Below are 20,919 nucleotides of genomic sequence, written 5' to 3' on the forward strand. Positions count from 1 at the left end.
CTCACGCCTGTAATCCTAGCACTCTGGGAGGCCGAGGCGGGTGGATCGCTCAAGGTCAGGAGTTCAAGACCAGCCTCAGCAAGAGCGAGACCCCGGCCTCTACTAAAAATAGAAATAAATTATCAGGCCAACTAAAAACATATATAGAAAAAATTAGCGGGGCATGGTGGCACATGCCTGTAGTCCCAGCTACTCGGGAGGCTGAGGCAGGAGGATCGCTTGAGCTCGGGAGTTTGAGGTGGCTGTGAGCTAGGCTGATGCCAAGGCACTCACTCTAGCCGGGCAACAGAGCGAGACTCTGTCTCAAAAAAAAAAAAAAACACTGTGGCCCCAAAGAAAAAAAAAACTTTCTAGTGTGGCAGTCAATGTGCTAAAGGTATACACGGAGAGCCTGCGAAGGCGGTGGGTAGGTTTTCCGGAGGCGCTTAGCATAGTACCGTGTGTCTTAGAAGCCTGCACATCCGGGACACTCGAGAGTCAGCAGAAGCCCCGTCGTCCTAGGGGCGGGGCCACAAGCCATCGGGGCGGTCCCTCCATCGCGCCCCGCCCCGTCCTTCCTGCCTGCGCGTCGGGGGCGGAGCTTGCACGGCGCGCGGCCCGAACGCTTCGGCAGGGCGCAAGCTGGAGCCATGGCTGACGGAGGCCGGTCGCCTCAGGCTCGGGCGCTCCTACAGCAGTGCCTGCACGCCCGGCTGCAAGTTCGTCCAGCCGAGGGGGACGCCGCAGCCCAGTGGGTGGAGGTAACGTCGGCCGGCAGCTCTCGTTATCCTCCCGCGTGCAGGGGTGGTTCTTTCCACCTTGTCTCGATGGCTAGTCCCTTCCGCATCTCCCTCTAAGCCGGGCGGGCCGGCCGCTTGCTGCCAGGCCAGACCTCCTGCGGGCCCGCCCGACGCTCCCCACGGTGGTCTGCCTGGCCGCGCTTGTCTCTCTCGGTCCTGCATCGGCGTAGCCCGCGCCAGACTTAGTCCCCCATAGGAAGAGCGTGTCTCCGTGCTCGCAGGGACCACGGGGAATTGAGCTTCCTTTCACCGCCTGCTTACCTGAGCTCGGTGGACTTTAGGCCTCCTTGTCTCAGATCCTTTTAAAGGTGTGGCCTGTGCTGTTCTGGTTCAAGCTTGTAGATTAGGTTTGCTGTAGGCGTTCAAGATCTGCCTAGACTTGTGCCCCAGATCGCGTCTAATAATACCTCCTTATGTTGACTGTAGTTTTGGTCTTAGCATAGAAATGAGATTTCCCAAGAAACAATTCTATTTCAAGAATTTCCAACTGGAAAACAAAGACCACTACTTTTATAATAATGTTGCATTGTTATCGAACACATTTCCTCCAAATAATTTTTTTTAGTCACACTGACCACGTTTCAAGTGAATTTAGAACATTTATGTCAATATGAGTTCCTTCTACTTGCATACATTCTTACCTTTTTAAGACGGCCTGTCCCCACACCGTACAAAAACAAAATGTTCTTTAAGGCCCCCAATGAGTAAGTTGAAATGTAAGAAAAAAAATTAATTCCCAATTAAGCCTTTGGAGGTACTCAGAAACTTTAATGTAGCAAAATCTCATTCACTCACCTCTGCTGAATTGGGTCTCAGATTTAGCATTACTTAACACAATCCTAGTCATTATTTTGAATACTACCCATGTGGGTGATTATTGTTAAATTAGCATGTTACCCTGTGCCAATTTGGAACTGTTTATAAGCATAAAAATCACTGTATTCTCACCTTTTCTCAGAAATTCATTTTTCTTATTTCTTATTTTTGTTGAAGTCTTGATTTCTTTTCTTCTCTCTTTTTTTTTTTTTTTTGGAGACAGTCTCTCTCTTTTGCCCTGGCTAGAGTGCCATGGCGTCAGCGTGGCTCACAGCAACCTCAAACTCCAGGGATTAAGCAATCCTTCTGCCTCAGCCTCCTGAGTAGCTGGAACTACAGGCATACACCACCATCCCTGGCTAATTTTTTCTATATATTTTTAGTTATCTAGCTAATTTCTTTCTATTTTTAGTACAGACGGGGTCTCGCTCTTGCTCAGGCTGGTCTCGAACTCCTGACCTTGAGTGATCCTCCCACCTCGGCCTCCCAGAGTGCTAGGATTACAGGTGTGAGCCACCACGCCCGGCCGGTTTTTGATTCTTTATATTAATTCACCTCTTTGACTCCAGGAGCTATTAGGTAGATTAAATGAGTTAATATTTGTAACTTAAGTTCTTAAAACAGTGCGTGGTTCATAGTAAGTGCTATACAAGTATTTATTAAATGAACATATAAAAATACATTTAAAGGTAGAGGCACAATTTCACATTTTAACTTGCAAAGCACTTTACAGACTATTTGTGTGTGATAGGGACTCAATTTATCTGTTGATCGCTCTAACATTCAACTATATCTTCCAGGCTCTATGTGCTATCTAAGTAATTTTCTATGTAAATGTAAATGTAGCTCTGCACTCACACTTGATTTACCTGGAGGAGAAGTCATCTTTAGAAAGTGCTACTGTGCTACTGAAACAATTGGCAAGGACCTCCAATACACACCCATAAGCAACTGGCAAGTTCTGTACTACTGTCACAGGACTTTCCATTGGTATCACTTTCAGTATACACTGAAATCTTTTTTTTTTTTTTTTTGAAAGACAAGGTCTCACTTTGTCACCCAGGATGGAGTACAGTGGTGTGATCATAGCTCACTGTAACCTCAAACTCGTGGGCTCAAGTGATCCTCTCACTTCAGCCTGCTGAATAGCTGGGACAATAGGCGCATGCCACCATGCCCACCTAATTTTCTTTGTAAAGACAGGGTCTTGGTATGTTGCCCAGGCTGGTCTCAAACTTATAGGTTCAAGTGATCCTCCTGTCACGGCCTCCCAAAGTGCTGGGATTATAAGCATAAGCCACTATACCTTGCTATGAGCTGAAATCTTAAGCATATTCATATTTGGACACTTGCAATGCCAGAATTAAATACCTAATTATTTGCAGAAATAGACATCTGTTCTTTCTACTTACCACATTACCTCTTCATTAAGGTATTTTCTTTTCACTTATCCCAATAATATAATAGATCTTAAGTTGTGGTCTACAGAGTCCTCTCTTTAAGTCAAGAGAGGAAGCTTCTTTGAAAGGGAAAGCCTTTAAAAATAGTTTTGAAAGTTTATAAACACAGATAGTTTGGAAGGCTGCAATAAAATATCTGATTTTGCATAAGGACATGTGGAATGAAGAACATCAAAAAGATAAGGAAGTATGGAAAGAACCTAAATGATTAATAGTTTGGAATGTAGAGTGTCAGGGGGCAACTATAAAAAAAGGTAATTCTTTGGACAGAACTGCAAATTATAAAAAGCATAAAATTTCAATATGGAAAAGAAATCAAGGCCTGGTGCCATGGCTCACGCCTGTAATCCTAGCACTCTGGGAGGCCGAGGCGGGAGGATTACTCGAGGTCAGGAGTTTGAGACCAGCCTGAGCAAGAGCGAGACCCCGTCTCTACTAAAAATAGAAAGAAATTAGCTGGACAACTAAAAATATATAGAAAAAATTAGCAGTGTGTGGTGGTGTGCACCTGTAGTCCCAGCTACCTGGGAGGCTGAAGCAGGAGGATCACTTGAACCCAGGAGTTTGAGGTTGTTATGAGCTAGGCTAACGCCACAGCACTCTAGCCCAGGCAACAAAGTGAGACTCTGTCTCAAAAAAAATAAATAAATAAATAAAGCATTTAATGACAATAACAAGAATTGGACAGTTTCCTGGAGTTTATAAAAATAGAATCAGACCCTTATTTTTATTATCTGTCAGTAAATGGATTAGGGGGAATTGAGAGTGATGATGTCAAAAGATATCAGTCACACTGTTGCTTATCCATCAGCCATAACTTATATAATGTAAATTCATTTGGTATTGAATAAATGGGGCCCTGCAAACTAAATGTTTCTAGTCTGTCAGCCTTACTAGGGAGGAGGCTTTTTGCTAGTCCTATGATTTTGATTAGAAGTAAGTGTTTGAAGGTATAACTTGTCTTTGCTGAGCTTGGTTATATTTTGAACTTAATTTTTGAAAGAAATAATAACTGAGGTGATTGAAACTTGAAAACATTTTGTTTTATCACATTTAATTAAGAAATCAAATCTGGGCTGGGTGCTATGGCTCATGTCTATAATCCTCGCACTTTGGGAGGTTGAGGCTGGAGGATCACTTGAGGTGAGGAGTTTGAGACCAGCCTGAGCAAGAGCAAGACCATGTCTCTACAAGAAATAGAAAAATTAGCTGGGCATGGTAGCATGCACCTGTAGTCCCAGCTACTTGGGAGGCTGAGGCAGGAGGATCGCTTGAGCCCAGGAGTTTGAGGTTGCAGTGAGCTACAATGATACCACTGCACTCTACCTCGGAGACAGAGCAAGACCCTGTCTCAAAAAATAATAATAATAGAAATCAAATGTATTTTAAAACTTATTTCTCTTCCTTTGCTTTTAACCTCTATGTCTATAACAGTTGTGAAATGTTACTCATTTAATTCTGTATCTGTGTAGATTTTTTTCCAATCTGAGTTTACTGTGGTGATTTCTCATAGATTCAGAGAGGATTAGTGATCTACGTGTGCTTTTTCAAGGGAGCTGATAAAGAACTTCTTCCCAAAATGGGTATGTGTTTGATTTTTTTTTTTCTTTTTTAAGAGTGAGAAAGAACAGCAATAGATAAATGAACCAGAAGGAGCAAGAAGCACAATCTTTTTTTTCCCCTTTACTTTTAGTTGACATGTAATAATTGTACATATTTATGGGATACAGAGTGATATTTCAATATGTGTATACAATGTATCATGATCAAATCAGGGTAATTAGCATATGTATCACCTCAAATATTTATCCTTTCTTTGTGTTGTGAACATTTAAAATCCTCTTTTAGCTTTTTGAAAACATACAGTAAATTATAGTTAACCACATTCACCCTATAGTATTGCAGAACACGAGAACTTATTCCTCCTATCTAGCTGTAATTTTGTATCCATTAGCAACTTCTCCCCTTCCTAAAATGCACAATCTTAAATTGTACTGGCATGTAAGTTATTAATTACTTAACTCTGTCTAGTGTTATTGGCTTTAAGCTATTTGCCTATTCCAAGTTTAAAGTAAGCAAGTATAATGGAATTCTTTTAAAAACAGCTACAGCATTGCAGATGGCTTATAGATTGATTTAGAAGAGTATACACACATACAGGTAAACACAGTGCACTTCAGCCAACGATACTGAAACTTTTTGGAAGCAAGGTGGCCACATAGGGAGAAACAGATGCTGCATTTCTTAACATAGTTTCCTTTATCTCCCAGAGTCTCTAACAGAGGCGGTAGTTGACATGTGTACATGGTGTGGGTCCTGTCAAACCTGGACAACTGAAGCTTACATCATTATTATGGAAGAATTTGCATTAACCATTTATGCACTTCTTTGTTGGAAATATGTATAAATATAAAGGTTTTCCTGGTTCTTGAACCAAACTCAGTATCATCACAGCCACACCTCCTCCAGGAAAATAGAAAGCAGAGTCCATGTTCAGGGATCTCTGAACAATAATTTACCTACCTATGGCTTTCTGGTATACTGGACAGTCCATAGTACGTACATTCCTTGTGATAATTACATAGGCTCAGATATACCAAATTAATTCATATACTGTCTCAATTATGTATATTGGATTTAACACTGGTGTCCCCCCAAAAAACAAAGTAAACAAACTTGAAATAATGGAGCTATCCTTAAGGTTGGGGACACTGGACAGTCCATAGTACGTACATTCCTTGTGATAATTACATAGGCTCAGATATACCAAATTAATTCATATACTGTCTCAATTATGTATATTGGATTTAACACTGGTGTCCCCCCAAAAAACAAAGTAAACAAACTTGAAATAATGGAGCTATCCTTAAGGTTGGGGACAAGTTATATTCTCCTCATTAGTAAAGGATAGTACCCATTAGTTGGATTAATAAGAAATATAAATTATACAAATGGATAGTTGAGGCTTACAGAAGTTAACCTAGAAGAGCTTCAAGGGCAAATAGCCCAATTAGACCAGCTTGGACAAAAAGCTAAAGCTTCTAGGGCAATTTTATACTGATATATTAAACATGTTTGACAACTTTGTCAACGAATGAAAACTAGACTTAAGCAGGGACTGTGATAGTTGTAGATGGAAAGCCAGTAACTGTAATAGTTCAAAATTTGAATCCAGAGGATAATAAGGAAGTTTTGATAGGTTTAAGAAGAAAATGAAATGAGGCCTCCTATTATAGAGGATAATTTGTCAGATCCTAATGCTAGGGTGTTAGACATTCTGTATACTTTCCTAAATTAATATTTTCCCTTGCATCAAGTCATTATTGGCCATAAAATATACGGTAGAAATCTTCAAAAACAGGAAGAAAATTTTTTGTCATTCTAATTTAAGATTGACTTTCTAAAGTTGTCTCATGGGTCTTAAATGGATCTTAATCATAATTGGATGAAATAAGCCTACCAAATCCATGCTGCATTTTGTTTTGTAGTGATTAAATCCTGTGTGCTTCCATATATATCTTTGTGAGTTCACTTTAAATACATGCATAAGATTGTAGTAGATTAAAAACACTCTGGAGATCCACCTTAACTCTTTTAGTGGGTAATCTAACACAAAGCTTTATATATCATGATTCTCAGTAAAGAAAGAGTCACATTTTGCTGGTTTGAGTTTTAAGCAAAATAATTGCGTCTATTATTAGATGTTAGTTTGAGCTTCACTCTATTCAAGCCAGAAAGTAACTCAATATAATAGGATTCTCTTAAACCCCACCTCATGCTTATTACATGGATTCAGATATTTCTAATCAAATCATGTATCTCTTGGGAACATAACAACCAGTTGTAACCATAAAGTCCGAAATAGCATAGCTAACATAGAAATATGTGTAGAATCTTCCTCAATTCATCTTCAGTATTATTGGACTGAGACCCAGGGACCTGTCAAAGCTTCATTTCCCATGTATGTCATTAGAAATACTTAATTGATAACCTGTTTTTGGGTCTTCAAGTTTCTAGCATGTCATTAATTCATTGTTTCATTTTAATCCTACTTACTGGTGTTTCTATTTTTATTGTATTTATCTATATTCTGATATTTGTATACCAACAGCATTAATTGAATTCTAAGTTATAGCCAGTAGAGGGAGGTATGTACCTTTCAGGCCTGTTATTCCAAAATTGACTACTTAGTCCGTCACTAGCCTGAAGCCTAGATAGCTAGATAGTGATTTCCATTGGAATGAAGTGCTCTGGAGAGTTAAGTTTCCTTAGGGGCAGTCAATAAGCATTGCTGCCTATATAGCAAAGTCCTATTTGTAATAGAGAAAACTAGAGGTATTTAAAAATAGATATTAGTTAAGTGAAAATTGATGGTGCTTAATGTATAGCCTAGGAATTCATTTGGATGTTCACCTTGGCAGGTTTTTCCCAGGTTAATTCCATGACTTGTAGAGTGGGGCAACCATACTGAATCCTTACTAATGCTACAGATCTTCGAATAATTGAAACTATTAACTACCCCGACAGAAAGCACACCTTTTGATGCCTAATTTTTGGGTAGGAGTGTGAAGTTTATATAGTTTGTTTTACCATTTGTCCTCTCAGGACTGTTCTTTGTAAGAAGTCATTTATATCACTTTATAGAGGTAGGGAGACCCTAAGTCTATTTATATTAGACATTTCCTTTGTTTATTGTTTTGAAAATGGTTAATGTTGAGGTGTAAGAGTTTTCTAAGTTAAGGCTTTTTAGCTATACATAGATATTTATGGTAGTTTTGACACTTCTTGTTAGCTACATGTAATCTCATAAATGCTATAAAAATGTCACCATGTTTTCTTACATGTATGTAAAGATAGTGCCAGTTGTAACAAAGAATTTACATTTTCAGTTGTAACAAAGAATTTCTGATGGTTCTTGCTTTCATCTTTACCCTTCTTCCATGGATTATATTTGTAAAATGATTAGTCCACATTAATATTGCCTTTAAGGTTATGAAACTACAAAATCAGCTAGTTTATAATGGGATTGAACCAGGAACCTTTATCTTAGCTTAAAACTCTAAGCAACTAAGCTTAAAATAATAAATGTACTAACATTTTTATTTAATATTCTGTTATAATGCAGAATTTGGTGCAAGGAGGATTAATCATGATCTTTTCCCAGTGGGATTTGCTAATGAAACAGAAGGAGCAGGGCAGCAAAATCTTCTCATGCCTTCCTCCAAGGCAACAATACTTGAGGTTCCATTGTACAGTTAATTCTTTCTGGATAAGCGTAATGTTAGGTAATCTTAACTGCCAAGTCAAATTTAAAATACCATGCTATATCTGCATGAAATTTGCTTTATTTTTCATGCTTAGATTATTTAGCTTAGTGAAGCAGTTTTTAAAATCCAAATAGAGACTTTGGGTTAGAAGTATGAGCTGACAAACTGAGTTTTAAGCATGAGATTTGCTGACTAAAAATGATGATTTCCTTCATGTTTGTTTTTCACTTCAAAATGTTTTGTCTCTCTCCCCTACCCAGTTAATACACTGTTAAATGTGAAATTGAGCGAGACAGAAAATGGCAAGCACGTCTCTATATTGGATCTACCTGGCGACATTCTTATCATCCCTCAAGCCACCCTCGGGGGAAGAGTAAAAGGAAAGAACATGCAGTATCACTCTAACTCTGGAAAAGAAGAAGGGTTAGAACTTTATTCTCAGTTTGTGACTCTATGTGAAAAAGAATTAGCTGCTAACAGCAAGTGTGCCGAAGCTGGGGTTGTAGTGGAACATGGCACTTACGGGAACAGGCAGGTGTTAAAGCTGGATACCAATGGACCATACACACATTTAATTGAGTTTTGAAAATTAAAAATTAGTTTCTATAGCTGTTGTATGGTATTAAATGATCTGAACTATATTAAGATTTTCTTCCCCTTCATCTTGAAAACACTAATCTGCAGCATTTTTAGACAAGAAAATCCTGGGTCGCTTATATAACTCTGCAACCTGACCTTGCTGAGTCACCTAAACTCTGGTCTCAGTCACCTTTTGTCCTGCTTTCTCCTACCCTTCCACTTGAAAATTGGAGAAATGATGTCTGTTGACTTCATAGTCATTAAAGAAATGTTCTTAGCTATACTTTTAAAATTACATACATTTTAAATATTTTACAATGAAGAAATTTGTGCTATCCAGGGAAATACATTTATTATGTTCTCATTTGTGTAGTGTGTGATAAAAATAACTATTTGTATTAAAATTAGGTAAAATCCAACACAAGCCATTTATAACTTTGTCAATTTTACTATTTATATGTTCCATATTTTGAATGAAAGTATATGTGATTCATCATTTCTTTTATAATATGTATCAAAATGTAACACAGAAATGTTTTGTGCATTGTATTACTTTCCAAGGACATACAGATGCTTTACATTATTTTAGGAATCTTTAGTTAACATAGAAACAAGGTATAGGGGATTAAAAGTTGTTTTTATTAAACATACCCATATAGATGAATTAATGTTCTGTTTCTCAGTTTTTACCAAAACCACGTCTCACTTTCCATCTCTTTTTTTTTCTTTTTGAGACTCTCAAAAAAAAAAAAGATGCAAAGTGAGACACACACCTCAGCCTCTTGAGTAGCAGGAATTACAGGTGTGTGCCATATCTTTGGTTTTTAAAGAACTAGTTCATGAAATTAATGTTCGTAAATTTTTTAGGAAGTCCCTTTCCTATTGAATTAAATTACTATAAGAGGAAGAAAAAGGGAAGTTTTCGCCAGGAATAGTTTGAAAACAAATTGACTTACTCATTCTCATATTATCTGTTTGATGGTTTGGAGCCAGTGTCAATTTTTCTGAATTAGTGAATGTTGTGGACTGGCTGTTTGTGCCTCACCCTGAAATTTATATGTTGAAGCCCTTATCCCCAGTGTGATGGTATGTGGAGCTGGAGCCTTTGGGAAGTAATTAGGGTTAGATGAGGTCATGAGGGTGGGGCCCTCATGATGAGACTGGTTAAAAAAAGAGCCACCAGACAGTTTGTTCTCCCCACCCCACCCCATTCCACCTTGTGAGGACACAGCGAGAAGGTGGCTGTCTGCAAGCCAGGAAAAAGAGCCATCACCAGAAACTGACCATGCTGACACATTGATCTTGAACTTCTAGCTTTCAGAACTATGAGAAAATAAATTTCTGTTGTTTAAGCTACCCAGTCTAAGGTATGTTGTTATGGCAGCCTGAGATGTCTAAAAGAGTAAAGATAGACAGCTAATAAGATAAATTTTCAAAGACAAGAAAAGAAGATATACAAGACGTTGAAAGAATAAATGAGTCAATAAGAGGTAGTTTTCAAAACGCCTCTGACCTGATTTTAAAAGGTGCTTTTTAAGAGTGAAAACCAAATAATATTGCTAATTAAGAAAAACGTGAAGAAATTAAATAAACATCCTAAGTAGCTGCTGAAAATTCCTTTGTGTCTTATAATTTCTCTAGATCTGTGTTCCTAAGATGCTTAAATTTTTTATTATCACAAAAAATCCTATTTTCTCTATACCCTTCCTGTATTATTCTATTTTGGAACTTGAAAATCAATAACTGGCTTGGTAATGAGCTCATTGTCCTTAACTTTTGCTTTATTGATTCACAGTACACTTATTGAAATGTAATAAACTATTCATAAACTTGCAAACTCCAGTTTTCTCAAAGATTCTCCAAAGAAGTGTGTATGACTTTCAAAAAGATTGTATTACCTATTTTAAATCATTTTGATTTTATGTCTAAGTGAAATGCTGACTCATAGGCCTAGATTGCTGTTTTATAGTTCAAGCAATCGTCCTTAAAACATTTGCTTGAGGTACTTATGGAGAATAGCAATTTCAAGTACATGAATAGTTATTAAGCAGAAGGTGATGATCAACTTAATTTCCAGGGAGGCTACAAGAGGGGAGAAGGCAAGACAAACAGTGACTATGAAAATAACCGTATCTTGGCTTTCTGTACCTCTTTGGGCCCAAAGTGCTCAAAGAACCTTCAATAGATATTTTATCTTCACGATATATATATAATGATGATAGTGCTATGGAAAGACAATGTTTAAATAATTTTCCCAAGGTCATACAATAGGAAGGAATAATTTCCATCTTTTTGGAAATTGACTCTCTTGTGAGAGTTGTTAAAATAGAAATTGATCTTGATAAAAGCTTAGCATCTCTTAGTGTGGATCACTTGAGAAAGAATAGCCAATAAATGGGTTTATTTTTATTTTTATTTTTTTTGAGACAGAGTCTCACTTTGTTGCCTGGGCTACAGTGCTGTGGCATCAGCTTAGCTCACAGCAACCTCAAACTCCTGGGCTCAAGTGATCCTCCTGCCTCAGCCTCCTGAGTAGCTGGGACTACAGGCATGCACCTGGCTAATTCTTTACTATTTTAATAGAGACGGGGGTCTCACTCTTGCTCAGGCTGGTCTTGAACTCCTAAGCTCAAGTGATCCTCCCGCCTCAGCCTCCCAGAGTGCTAGGATTACAGGCGTGAGCCACCACACCCGGCCCCAATAAATTGGTTTATTTACTATAAATTAAGTGCAGTCAGATTTGCACCTAATTTAGGTACCTTCTTCTTCTGATTTTCTAAGATTCTAGAATGTTTCAAATAGATTATCTAAATAAGGTACTATTTTATCTGTCAATTTAGAAACCTCCTGGATTCAATTATAGAAAATACTGTGTATTAAGCACAATGGTGGGGAGTAGAGGGTAGATAAAAACCTATCTATTGGGTATAATAACACTATTTGGGTGATGGGCATACTAAAAGCCCTGACTTAAGCGTTATAAAAGGTATCCATGTAACAAAAACATTTGTACTCCCTTAATATTTTGAAATTAAAAAAACAATGGATATGGTTTTAATATCTCAAATACACTTATATAAAGTAAAATCAAATACACTTTTACCATTCCTTTATTAGTTCAAGTCATTAAAGAAAGCATACCATTTATGAATAATATCTATACTAATGATAATTTGTTGACTCCATAGTGAAGGAACTCAATTTATTATATATCAAAATCAAATAGTATAGACTCCTTGCATGCCACTTGTTTTAGAGAATAAGAATTCACATTGATGTTTTAAGAGAACAAAGTCATGTCAGATTTTTACTGTGATTAACATTGCAGAGAACCTGATTTGTTATAGCTGGATATATAGCAAAAAAAAAAAAAACAAACCACATAATGATACCCCAATGTATTTAGAAATATCTGATATATTAATTTATTGAAATAAGACTAGTTTCTGAAAGGGGAGAACTACTAGAAAAGTAACATTTTCATTCTGAAGCCACACCTTGGTGATGACTTTAAACATTTATTTTGATAGTCTCCTAATAATTCTCCCTATCTCCTGTTTCTCCTATCTCTAAACCTTTCTGTAGACCATCTTCAAGGTAATGTTCCTAGAACATGTCTTTATGGCATTTCCCTGCTTAGAAACTTCTATAGCTTCTCTTTATCTACAGAACAAAGTCTAATCTTCTGGAGGTTGGCATCAAGGCTCTCCATACCCCTCAGGAGTGTATGAAATCACTCAGGAAGAACTGTAGGGAACTAATGTCAGAATCTTGGAAAATAACATCTAAGGAAAGGGCAAAGTGCAAGAGGCCAGAGGAGACTATAGAGATATCAGAGAGCCAGAGAGAACCAGAAAAGTGCATTGTTAAGCAAAGATACTTTCAAAATGTAAACAGGGACAAAGTCAGTGCCATGTCCTAGAGAAAAATTGGGTAACACAAAGACTAAGGAAAGACCTCTGGGCCAAGCAGTTGGGTTTTTTTCAGAGCTTATGGAGAAGTGGAGTATTTTCAATAGCTAATAGTAGGGATTCTTAATCTTTTATCCTAGGACAGTGTCTCAAAGTGTGTCAGTGTACCAGAATCACCTGGGAAGCCTATTAAGTTGCAGTTTTCCCGGACCATGCCAAACATACTAAATCAGAATCTCAGGAGTTAAAAATCTGTCTAATCACCAGTCTCCCCACAGGTGATCTAGAGTACACTGGAATCCCAGAACCATTGGAACTCAGAATGAAGCCCAGCCTTCTAAGGCTGATATCAAGGTTTTATAATCTGGCTCCAGCTTAACTTTCTAAACTTTTCTCCCACCACTCCGCTATAGAAATTCTTCAGTGTAGCTCTACATTTTTCTTAGATCATGCCCTTACCTAAATTGCCCTCTGCTCTCCTCTGAATCCATCATCATTCAATATCTAGCTCAAGTCAGTCTCTTCTGACCCCATAGTATTTCTCCTACTTCTACATTTCTTGACATTATAATTGTGACCCTTGTGACACTAATGATGTGTCTTAAGAAATTGTGTACTTTGGCTTTAATTTTTTAATATTAATACGTCTTGACTGCAAGAGTATAAGTAATATGGGATAGAGACAGTATAATAGTGGGCAGACATAATACAGCATAAACTTTTTATCTCCCACAGGATTTCCATAGGGCTGTGTCTGTGGTCTATGCTTAGTCATTCTCAGTAAATATTACCTGAATTAATATGGAGATAATGTTAGTGGCCAGAATACTCTTGATTTTGGTTCAGTTATACCACTACTTTATACATAGATTTCTTAGTCCTTAAGGAATAAAGAGATGTTGTATATGCAAGAAACAAGTTTAATACAGTTATACCATGTTTTAATATAATAGATAACACTAGAAAAAAAGGTAAAGACTAAGATGAAGGATTTTTGAATTTCAACACAAATATGGGTATTGCTATTTCTATTTTATTTATTTTATCAGAGTGATCACTTTACATTTTCTTAAGGTTCACTATAAAGGTTTATTGTTTCTAATATAGTATAACTGTGTTTATGTAATAGCTCTGTACCTAAAAAGGTGTACAAAAAGTAAACCATTCTTAACAGAAAGTAAAAACTATTTCATTTAAGAAAACCTGTATTTGAGTTTTTCATAAAACAATATGTCAGGTTTCAGTCTGAAATGTTGGTTGTTAGTACACTCATGGCCAAAGAATGACCAGACATACCAAAGTAAGGCAAGCATGAAAATGAGGTTTATTGAGGAGAGAAAGATAGGATTATAGAACAAGAGCAATATATAGGTTCACAGAGTGATACATACGCCACAGATGACAACCGGACCCATTGTCACAGCAAAGGGAGAGCAAAAGGAAGGGCGCAAAAACGAATTTGGTTATGGTCTGCATCTTGTTCTATAGTGTCCAGATTGGGACGTCCCTAGTGGCTCAGACATCACCATGGAACCACTTTGACTGGATGGTTGGGAGTTGCATTACTGTGCATGCAGGGTGTTCTAGGTCACTTCCGGACTCTGTGGTACCTATGCTGCTTGGCCCATGGGCTAGAGAGTCCTCTGCATTCTTTTACAGCTGGAGAGCTAAATTGACTGGCATATTCGTAGGGTATTCCCTCCTCCCCCAGGTATGGCAGTTGCTTGGGAAAGGATTAGGGTGTAGCAGGACCAAGATGGAGGCCTGGTCCTTCTTCCTAGGTGGGGCGATTGCACCAAGGCAACAGCACCTACTTTCGTCCCTAGGAGACCCGGAATCTCTCACTATCTACCTAACAAAAGTTTTTGGGAAATAAAATGTCTTAATTTATTTTGTTTACAAATATGAATTTTGATGCAATAAGCTTTGTTAAATCCCTTCTATACTTAACCACAAAATAAAGCAGTTCTGTGGGATGCATTCACAAATAGCCAACTTTGAGATAAATGTGACCCTACTTTTTACTGGGCCTTTTCATATGAATGAATTCTTTGCACTGGGGTTAAATCAGCATTTTTCTCCTAAAACGCTTAATAAAATTTGACCTATTACATCAGCCTTTTATATGAATGTGAAAAAAGGAATTTATGTAGAGAATGCACCACACCCTATATAACAGTATCTGAGAACCATTAGCTATTATTGATATAAATATTTGGGGTTGGGAAAGTAATTATGGGCTTTTTTGAGGCTAAAGTATAGAGGTTTTTTTAGCAACTGTCTGACCATACTAACAAAAATATAATCCTTGGCTCCAACTTTGAGATATTGTTTACTTAAGTTTTGTCCTAACGTAGATAGACTTTTTATTCCTGGCATTATTTTTATTTACTTTGCTGCCCCAAGGTAAGTCTACGAGTAAACATAATTATCTTTAAAGTTTAGTTTGCTCAGTACCTGGATTATTTCTCCTGATTACATTCAGATAGTTCTCACAGCGTTTATTTCTTTTCATTATATACATACTTGCCTTTTTTTTCCCTTAAATTAAAGATGGGGTCTCACTCTTGCTCAGGCTGGTCTCAAACTCCTGATCTCAAGCGATCCTCCCGCCTCAGCCTCCCAGAGTGCTAGGATTACAGGCGTGAGCCACCACACCTGGCCCATACTTGCCTTTTTTAACCCAAGTGTTGCAAGTGTTATAACATTTGCTTAATATAGCTTCATGTATGGTTGCTCTTCATTTAAAGGTTGTAGTCTTTATTTTTCTATTTTTTTGAGATAGAGTCTCACTCTGTTGCTGGGGGCTAGAGTGCCGTGGTGTCAGCCTAGCTCACAACAACCTCAAACTCCTGGGCTCAAGCAATCCTACTGCCTCAGCCTCCCAAGTAGCTGGGACTACAGGCATGTGCCACCATGCCCGGCTGATTTTTTTTTGTATATATTTTTAGTTGTCCGACTAATTTCTTTCTATTTTTTCAGTAGAGACGGGGTCTCGCTCTTGTTCCGGCTGGTCTCGAACTCCTGACCTCAAACTATCCACCCCCCTTGGCCTCCCAAGTGCTAGGATTACAGGTGAGAGCCATCATGCCCAGCCAGTTGTAGTCTTTCAAATATTCAAATCAGCAGTGAGATACGACCCCAAACATCAAGGAACTTACTGTCTAGTAGTGGACATGCTAGACACAGAAATGCACTAAGTAGTATGTGGTCTGTGATATCTGGATGATGCTATCTATGAGTTGTAGAATAGCAACAGAGGGAGAAGACACTTTTGGCTGGAGTGGTAAATCTATGTGTTAAAAAATGCATAGCAACTTGAGTCATCTTTGAAGAATGGGTAGGATTTCTATAGGTACAAGGAGTAGGGGAGGGTATTTCAAAGTTCATCTGGACTAATAGGTAATACGGTGCCATTAAAGGCTTTTAAAGAGAAGAGTGACATAACTAAAACAGTTTTTAAGAGGGTTGATGTAGTAGTGATACAGAAGACAGGTTTTTTTTGAGTAGTACAGACATATAGGGATTAGGGCTCACTAATAACAGGCTGGTGGCTGTGAACACGGAAATGAACGTAATTGGAGATATTAAATGGTGTTTTGAAGAAAAACACATATCAGAGCAGCTGAGTGGTTGTGATGGGGCTAAAGAAAGGGAAGGGACTGGGTGTAGTGGCTCATGCTTGTAATCCTAGCCCTTTGAGAGGCCAAGATGGGAGGATCATTTGAGGCCAGGAGTTTGAAGCCAGGAGTCTGAGACCATCCTGGGCAACAGTGAGATCCTATCGCTACAAAAAATAGAAAAAATAGCCAGGTGTGGTAGCATATACCTCTAGTCCCAGCTACTTGGGAGGCTGAGGCAGGCGGACCATTTGAGCCCAAGAGTTTGAGGCTGCAGTGAGTTATGATGACACCAGTGCATTCCAGCCTGGGCAACAGTGTGAGACTCTGTCTCATAAAAAAAGGAGGAATCAAAAAATCACTCTAAAATTTCATGTATGGGTTACTGGATAAGATGAATCCAGATTTTAATATGTTGAGTTTTGAGGCACTGGAATGTCTACACAAGTAGAAACGTCAATTATGAAAGTGATAGTTAAGCTAAGCTAAGATTTAATCATCCAGTCTTCACTGAGTGCCTACTCTGGTAAGTATAAAGAGGCACACTAAAAAAGAAAAGGCAATTTCTATTCTCATGGAATTTACAACACAACTGGGATATTAAAGCAGTTAACTGGAACACAGAGAAACTGTGTTTCATTTTAGATGTGCCAAAAGAAAGGTAATAGCAGTACTATGGAGATTTGAAGAGGGAAGAAATTTCATCTGATTAAGGGAGCAGTGACATTTAAGTATAATTTTGAAAATTAAGATCTATTAGAGATATGACATAGTGAAAAATGTGGGATGTGATTTCCAACCAAATCGAGAGCAACAGGAGGAAGAGAAAAAATTGACAAAGCAAAGAAGGATCAGACAGATAGGTGAGTGGAGAAAGTAGGAGATGTAAGTGGAAATGCCAGTGTCTTGGAGTTTAAGTTTTCAAGGTATAAACATACAGAAAAATTGAAAGCATTATGTAGTCAACACCCATATGCCCACCACCTAGATTCTATAATTAGCATCTTGGTGTATTTTCTTTATTACCTATCTACCCATCTGTCCATTCTAAAAATGAGGTTATTTTGTTTGCCAGAGTTTTAAATTCATTCCTCTGTTGGCCAGCTTCTCCTTTCCAAGACCCAGGATGTGTGTGAGCCTGCTGCATTTCACCAATGTGCCCAGATTCACTTATTTTATAGGAAAACCTCCACTCAGTGTGCCTTTTTGTCTTTAAAGAAAGGTCCCAAATGATAGTCCATAGGAGAAATGATCCTTCCACCCTTCCAGTTAAGTTAGTTAACTATCCCTGGATGTCTGCACCTGAGAACGGAGAAGAGCCTAATTTCTAAGTGACCGCATGATTTGTCAAGTATGATCTGAGGACCACCTGAATAAAAATCACTATGAAAACTTGTTAAAAATGCAAATTCGTGCATCTGACCCCATACCTACTGAGTCAGAATTTCTGAGAGGGGCCTGGAGTCTGCATTTTAACAGTCACTTTTCCCCGCCAGTGAGTCTTATACAGACTAGCATTTGAGAACTGATTATGTAGTGGTGGTATCTCTGAACCAAGAATCAAGAGGCCTCTGTTGGAATTTTAGCTTTCCCATGAACTGTGTGTGTTACACAGTCCTTCCAGGACTCATCATAAAAGAGAAGGAATTGTACTTGATAAATTCTAAGATCCCTTTTAGCTTGACCATTTTGTGGAACTATGAAAACTGAATCTTTTAAATTAGAAGAAGTTGGATGGACTTTAATGAGATGAACTGAAAAACTGTTTAGGTTTGTGTTCATTTGAACTACAGTTGTTTCTTGTAATTCAACTAGTATGTGAGTTATTCATCAAAATAACTACATTCTTCTTGTATCTTGTGAGTTTTCATTTGGCTTTTGAAAGCTGAACCATAGAATGAGTTTCAAGCATTTCACACAGCCTTTAGCCATTTCATAGCTCCATGTTTCCTTGGAGACTCCAGTGTTCATAGTCTGCCAGATCTACTTTGAGCTGTTGCCATTCTGCATTCCTCTTTCATTGTTGATAATATCCCTTTTTTTCTTCTTCTTCTTCCTATAAAGTAACTTCTTTTCTCAGAGTTCTGAGTTGGCAGAAGTTACTGCAAGTTTTAAAGCTCTATTCAGTAGTGAAAGAGAAAAGTGTGTGATAATCTTTAAGCAATGATTAAATTTTGTGCCCTCAATCACTGTGATGTTAGATAGCTTTTTTTCTATTATAAATCTGGGCCTAATTTTAGTTTCAAGGTGATTTTAGAATATTGTTTAAAATGTTATGCAGTGCCCTTGTTATCCTTTCATAAATAATATTGAGTATCCATATCCTCCAGCAAGGTTCTTTTTAAAAATTCTTTTCCCTCCAGTGGTAGTATACATTTTCTATTTGCTAAACTTTTCTAAAAATTTTATTGGCACATTCTAATTTACTGAGATCAGAATAAACTTTATCCAGTATATGGCCTACATATTTGTATTTATCCTAAAATATATGTAGGCTTATAGTAATACCACATTTCCATATTTTCCCTTCTTTTTTCTCTTATATTTTAATTTAGAAACAGAGAATTATTGAAGCATTTCAATACTGGGCCACAGCTAACTCTTAGTTTGATAAATATTTGATATTATTTCCTGATCTAATCAGATCCTTACTACCTAGTATGTACAAAGCACTTGTATGCATTACAAGCAAACAGATAAGTATATTGCACAATGCCTACCATTAAGAAGCTAACAACAGTGGTTCATCCTGAATTATACAATAATAGAAAAAATATTTGGACTTATCTTTCCTAGGAGTACTTTGGGAGACACACTCTGAATTCAAAAGACATAGTCCTTTCAACAAGAATTTATTTAGAACCTCCTATATACCAAGTACTGGAAAATACAGGGGATAAACAGCTGAAACATATTCCTCTCCTTTTGGGGCTCATCTTTATATATTTCAGGAGACAGAGATTGGGTCCAGGGATATAGATTTGGGAGTTAGCTGTACATATGTGGTAAAGTCACCAAAGTTAATAGTATGGCAGATCCTGAAAAATTAATGATAGAACTACCACATGGGCCGGGCGCGGTGGCTCACGCCTGTAATCCTAGCACTCTGGGAGGCCGAGGCGGGTGGATTGCTCAGGGTCAGGAGTTTGAGACCAGCCTCAGCAAGAGCAAGACCCCGTCTCTACTAAAAAATTAGAAAGACATTATCTGGCCAACTAAAATATATATACAGAAAAAAATCAGCCGGGCATGGTGGCGCATGCCTGTAGTCCCAGCTACTGGGGAGGCTGAGGCAGTAGGATCGCTTAAGCCCGGGAGTTTGAGGTTGCTGTGAGCTAGGCTGACGCCATGGCACTCACTCTAGCCTAGGCAACACAGCGAGACTCTGTCTCAAAAAAAAAAAAAAAAAAAAAAAGAACTACCATATGATCCAGCAATCCCACTTCTGGGAATATGTACAAAAGAATTGAAAGCAGGTTCTCAAAGAGATATTTGCATACCTGTGTTCACTGAAGCACTATTCACAATAGCCAATAGGTGGAAGCAACCCAAGTGTCCATCAAAGGATGAATGGATAAACAAACTATAATATATACATACAATGGAATATTATTCAAACTTATAGAGGAAGGAAATCCTGTTACATGCTACAACATAGATGAGCCTTAAAGACATTATGCTAAGTGAAATAAGAGACATGCAAAAAGACAAATACTGTATGATTCCACCTATATGAGATATCTAAAATGGTCAGATTTATAGAAACAGAAAGGAGAATAATAGGTATCAGGGCCTGGAGGAGGGGAAATGGGTGGTTGTTGTTCAGTAAGTATCGAGTTTCAGTTGTACAAGATGAAAAAGTTCTAGAGATCTGTTTCACAACAATGTGAATACACTTACCACTACTGAACTGTATACTTTTTTAAACAGTCACCAAAGTGGATGACATTGATCAGAAAGAGTGTGTAGACAATACGTCAATTAAGAAACAGTAGGGCTGGGATGCGTGACTCACGCCTGTAATCCTAGTATTCTGGGAGGCTGAAGCAGGAGGATCACTTGAGCTCAGGAATTAGAGACCAGTCTGAGCAAGAATGAGACCCCATCTCTACAAAAAAAAAAAATAGAAAAATTAGCCGGGCATGGTACACACCTATAATTCCAGCTGCTCAGGAATTGAGGCAGAAGGATCACTTGAGCCCAGGAGTTTGAGGTTGCAGTGAGCTATGATGACACCACTGCACAATAGCTGGAGTGACAGAGCGAGACTCTGTCTCCAAAAAATGAAAGAAAGAAAAGAAAGAAAGAAAGAAGAAAGAAAGAAAGAAAGAAAGAAAGAAAGAAAGGAAGGAAGGAAGGAAGGAAGGAAGGAAGGAAGGAAGGAAGGAAGGAAGGAAGGAAGGAAGGAAGGAAGGAAAGAAAGAAAGAAAGAAAGAAAGAAAGAAAGAAAGAAAGAAAGAAAGAAAAAGAAAAAAAAAGAAACAGTA

At 38.0% G+C, this 20,919-nt stretch overlaps 1 protein-coding gene across 1 annotated transcript; it reads left to right on the plus strand.

The window, feature by feature from the left end:
- Positions 1-522: 522 nt before the first annotated feature.
- DTD2 (D-aminoacyl-tRNA deacylase 2) lies at positions 523-8,930 on the plus strand. The gene is made up of 3 exons (XM_045569099.1): positions 523-740; positions 4,569-4,638; positions 8,583-8,930. Exons 1-3 carry the CDS (start codon positions 630-632, stop codon positions 8,906-8,908), a joined length of 507 nt encoding a protein of 168 aa, XP_045425055.1. The 5' UTR covers positions 523-629; the 3' UTR covers positions 8,909-8,930.
- The last annotated feature ends 11,989 nt before the right edge of the window (positions 8,931-20,919 follow it).

This window comes from Lemur catta, chromosome 1 (assembly GCF_020740605.2).
Source record: "Lemur catta isolate mLemCat1 chromosome 1, mLemCat1.pri, whole genome shotgun sequence".
Classification (NCBI taxonomy): domain Eukaryota; kingdom Metazoa; phylum Chordata; class Mammalia; order Primates; family Lemuridae; genus Lemur; species Lemur catta.

Coding starts and splice junctions, on each gene's coding strand:
- DTD2 (XM_045569099.1), top strand. CDS start 630: ATGGCTGACGGAGGCCGGTCGCCTCAGGCTCGGGCGCTCCTACAGCAG. Junction 741..4,568: donor CCGCAGCCCAGTGGGTGGAG/GTAACGTCGGCC, acceptor GATTTCTCATAG/ATTCAGAGAGGATTAGTGAT. Junction 4,639..8,582: donor AGAACTTCTTCCCAAAATGG/GTATGTGTTTGA, acceptor TCCCCTACCCAG/TTAATACACTGTTAAATGTG.